Here is a 4881-nt window from a genome sequence, read left to right as displayed (position 1 = left end):
AATATTATGAACAAATATGTCGTGCAAGAGAGAGAGAGAGAGAGAGAGAGAGAGAGAGAGAGAGAGAGAGAGAGAGAGAGACGCTCGAGTCTCACCGTCAATTGTGTGCTTCCCCTGTGAAAAATTTCTGTGACCATTCCTTTGCATTCAGCAACTGGAAAAAACCTGAAAGACAGGCAAAGCATGCTCAGAGCAACAGTCACAAATTAGCCATGTCAAAATGGATTGCACTGAAGATAAACAAAAGACAAGAAACGTCAGTTTTGGCCCATCTTGATCATGCTCACAGAGACATGGTCCAAAAGAACAGAGCCTATCTCAGAATGATTGTCGAGTCCATCCTTTTCACTGCACAACAAAACATTCCCCAAAGAGGGCATCCAGAAGATAGGTACAACATTGGACAGGATTCAGATGTAAATCGAGGAAACCTGATAGAACTTTTGCATCTTCGATGTAGGGTCATCCCATGGCTTGCTGAGAGATTAACTTCTCAGCTGGCAACACATCAGCAGTGGCTCTCACCAAACATCCAGAATGAGATTCTAAATATTGCATCTGACCTTATTCTCAAGGACATATCTAAAGCTGTGGGAAAAACTGGGAAGTTTAGCATCATAGTAGATGAAACAACAGATGTCAGCAACAAGGAGCAAGTGTCTGTGTGTTTGCGCTGTATACACAATGGTCAGCCAGCAGAAACCTTCGTTGGCTTCCACGAAGTAAAGTCTGCAAAGGGAAAGGCACTCTTCCAGCTGGTATTGGATGTACTTCACAAAATGGAGCTGAGAATTGAGGATGTAGTTGGCCAGTACTATGATGGGGCATCTAACATGAGTGGCAAAGAGAAAGGTGTGGCTATAAGAGTGCAAGAGGTTGCACCCAAGGCCATCTATGTCCACTGTTATGAGCACTTACTCAACCTTGCACTACAGGATACATTGCAGGAAAATACTGTCATCAGGGATGCTCTTGGAGTTGTCCAGTCCATCCACAACTTCTTTAATACACCTAAGCGAGGGAATGTTCTCTGTTCTGTACACATGCCAGATATTGACCTAACACCATACAGTCCATACATCAAATTGAAGTCTCTAAGTGAGACACGCTGGTCCTGTAGATGGGAGTCTGTGAAAGCTGTAGAGCAACAACCTGAGAGAATTTTACTTGCTCTAATAGAGTTGTGTAAGGAAAAAGATGACAAAACTTCTGTGGATGCAAAGGGTCTTGTCAAAGCTATGCCTGAGTTCCAGTTCATCCTTGGCTTGCACACTTTAAATGTGATTTTTTCCAACACAAATGCCCTGGCTAGATACCTGCAGGGTTATGATGCTGACGTGATGACTGCAAAGATCACTTGTGATGCTACACTAGAAACCCTCAAAACATGCAGGGAGGAAGATATGTTTTCTCTCATTTGGGAAAAAGCCAGAAAAACTGCAACAAACATGATTGACATTGCACCAGACATTGAAGAGGTGGGAACTAAAAAGCGCCAAAAGAAACCATCCAAGAGGCTGCAAGCATTCTCAGGAGAAACTCCTGAAGAACCCATCTCCTTTACAGACCATCAAAGAGCCAGGATGCCTTAGACAGAGTTTTCACTGAAATGAGAGAGATTTGCAAGCAGGGATACACATATCCTGACATCCCTGGCAAAAATGATATTAGGGAACGCAGTATGGGATGATTTCAAGGCAGTGTCTGAATTCTACAATGTGGATCAAGACATCCTAATGGGTGAAACAGCCAAATTTCACAATCTGGAAGGCGTGGATTTGAATACTGCAAATAAAGTGATAAGGTATCTTTACTCAAATTCTTTGTGTGAAACTTTGCCACACTTCAGTGAGATGGCAAAAACCCTGGCAAGCTTACCAGCTACACCTTGTTCAGCAGAGAGGTCATTCTCGTGCTTGAGAAGACTCAAGACTTACCTTAGATCTACTATGGGTCAGAATAGGGTCTCAGCATTAGGACTTCTCTGCATTGAAAGAGGTTATGCCAGCAGGATAGATATGAACACCATAATAGAAGTATTTGGCAAACGAAAGGGAAGGGAGAAAATGTTCTTTTAATTTATCTCTAAATATGCTATAAAATGTAGTGTAATAAAGATTTTCTTCTGTGTTTGTACAGGCTTGGAGTAATGATAATTTAATAGAAAAGTAATTAGTTACACATTTAAGTAATTATACTTATAATTCTTTATTTCAATCAAATGGTAATTCTAACTGCAACAGAATTTTTTCAAATATGAAGTAATCTTCGGATGAGAATTATTCATGTTGACGTTAATTTCTGGAGGTCTAAGATTTTAGAAATATGTTCCATTAGTTGATGTACTAAAGCTTTTACAACTTATTAATTTTGTTGTATGAATTGATTTTAAAAGGAGACCATATTCACATATTTTTTTTTATCTGCATTTTGTTTTATTTTCTATGGTTATGTATTTGTAACTGAAATTTTTAATGCCTGAAATTAATTTTTATTATATTTGTGTTTGAGATGTTCCCTCATTGTAATTGTAGTTGTAATTTAATAATAGCACAGGTAATTATAACTGTGATTGTTATAATTCATATAAAGCATATGTATTTGCTCTAAGCCTGATTTGTATATATTTTCACATAGTTGGTGATCTTGCTAGTCATGCCTTTTTTCGTGGAAAGTAATGTAAAAATAAATATTGATAGGATCTTCCTTTTGTAAGTTGTGTAATATCTTAAAAGTTGCCTCGGCGTTATATTATTTGAGTGAATTTCGGTTTAAAAGCATACATAAGAGGATGCATGTATATAATCTGAACAAAGAATAGAATAATAGCTACATAGTTTTGCTAAACTTCTTCCTATCAGGACTGAAATGGGACTTGAAGGGCATCAGGAGTGTCACTATTCATCTCAGCGACCTTGAAAACTATGGATTAGACACTAATATCTGTTGTCGGTTATTATTACATGTCACCCCCGTCCCACCCCTTCTCACCCAACTTCCTTTCAGGGCTGAACTTGGACTTAGTGGGCATCGGAGTGTAACCATTCATCTCAGCGACCTTGAAAACTATGGATTAGACACTAATATCTGTCGTTGTCGGTTATTATTACATGTCACCCCCTTCCCACCCCTTCTCACCCCACTTCCTTTCAGGGCTGAACTTGGACTTAAAGGGCATCGGAGTGTCACTATTCATCTCAGCAACCTCGAAAACTATGGATTAGACTCTAATATCTGTCATTTTCGGTTATTTTTATGTGTCACTCCCTTCCCACGCACCGCCCTTTAGGTGCCAGTAATGTCTCACCCACACAGTGTTCTTTTTGAGATAGTAAGTCATATCTATACCAATTTTGGTTGAAGTTACTCAATGCAATTCAGAGCGTATGTGGAACATACGCACACACATACATACATACATACATCCATTTTTATATACTGTATATACCTGTAGACTAGCTGATAACCGGCGCTGCCTGGGAAAACTCTGAATGACAACCAATAAACTCCCTCTCTCTCTCTCTCTCTCTCTCTCTCTCTCTCTCTCTCTCTCTCTTTTCTCTCTCTTTTTCCCTCTTTCTCCTCCCTAACACCCACTCTAATCGCTCACTTCCTAGCGGGTGATCTACAGCTAGAAGTGTTTGTGAACTGTCGGTGTTTAGATTCAAGTCAGAGTAGCACGATAGAGCGTCGAATAAGGTTTTTTTTTGAGTGAAATATTAAAAATTGAGCATCATGGAAGCTTCAAGCAACAACAGCGGCAAAAGATGGGGGAATTTAGCTTGCCTAGCAGACTACCAATATGATGAATTGGCAAGCAGGGAGCTGGGGTTTCTTATCGTTGAGATCAATAACAACTCCTACCAAAAAGATGCAAAAACATACACAGACACAGTGAAAGGATATGATCCTTCAAGCTGGAACAAGTCAACAGAAAACATAATGAAAATAATTGAAGGAATACCAAAGAAAGTCCAAGTGATCAAGAGGCATATAAAGAAAATCTACATCAATCAACACATTCCAACAAAGAAAATGAACAAGGTGAATATGGTGAATATATTGATTGATGCAATAGGAAAACGAATGCCTAAAGCATGCAGTCTATGTAATGTGTGGCATAGCATTGTAAATCCACAAAACCTGATAAGGAAATGCTGTGCATGCCGTGTACCAACTTACCCTACACACGCAGAAGTACAGCAAAATTTTGCTCAACATGTCTAATATGGATAGACAATGTTATTAAGTAAAGACTTAATGTGCAAATAGTCGAGGACGAAGAAAATGAGGAAGAGGAAGAAGAGGAAAATGAAATAGAAGAAAGTAAGATTGAAGAGATAGAAAACAATAACGAAAACAAAGAACAGGATAAGAGTATGGATGCAGAGAAACTCATAGACTCTACATATGAGGCAATACAACAGCATACATACGAAGAAATAAACTATGAAAAGACAACCCAAAATAAAATCCCAAAGAGGTTGTACCCTGATATACATATTGATGGAAAAGAGTAAGAAAAAAAAAAGGAAAGAAAGACATAGTCTGCACTCTTTTGAAAAGAGGGAACTGCAGATTCAGTGAAAGATGTTACTACAAACATCCCTAGATATGAAACAACTATGAGATTTATGGCAAATGTGCATATCTAGATGGCTATGAGGTTGAATGCGGCGATCTACATCCAAAAATATGTAGAAAACTGAGAGAAGGAAAAGTGTGCAGATTCAACAAAAAGTGCAGGTATATGCATCCTGTTGCCATGAAGAATGAAAATCAAAATCAAATACATATAAAAAATCAAAGTAAAAATGAAACAAATAAAGAAAGGAATAAAGAGTATGAGACGAAGGAAAAAAGCAAGCCAGCACCACATTG

The 4881-nt window shown here is 38.5% G+C and overlaps 1 protein-coding gene across 1 annotated transcript; it reads left to right on the top strand.

The window, feature by feature from the left end:
• The first annotated feature begins 212 nt into the window (after nt 1-212).
• Nucleotides 213-1592, top strand: LOC136827091 (zinc finger MYM-type protein 1-like). Its single transcript, XM_067084847.1, has one exon. It carries the CDS (start codon nt 213-215, stop codon nt 1590-1592), a length of 1380 nt encoding a protein of 459 aa, XP_066940948.1.
• Nucleotides 1593-4881: the final 3289 nt, after the last annotated feature.

The sequence above is a fragment of the Macrobrachium rosenbergii genome, chromosome 41, assembly GCF_040412425.1.
Source record: "Macrobrachium rosenbergii isolate ZJJX-2024 chromosome 41, ASM4041242v1, whole genome shotgun sequence".
NCBI lineage: Eukaryota > Metazoa > Arthropoda > Malacostraca > Decapoda > Palaemonidae > Macrobrachium > Macrobrachium rosenbergii.
This window is presented reverse-complemented; position numbering and strand designations above follow the sequence as displayed.

Bases quoted from the DNA above. Each gene is read 5' to 3' on its own strand.
- LOC136827091 (XM_067084847.1), top strand. From the start codon at position 213: ATGTCAAAATGGATTGCACTGAAGATAAACAAAAGACAAGAAACGTCA.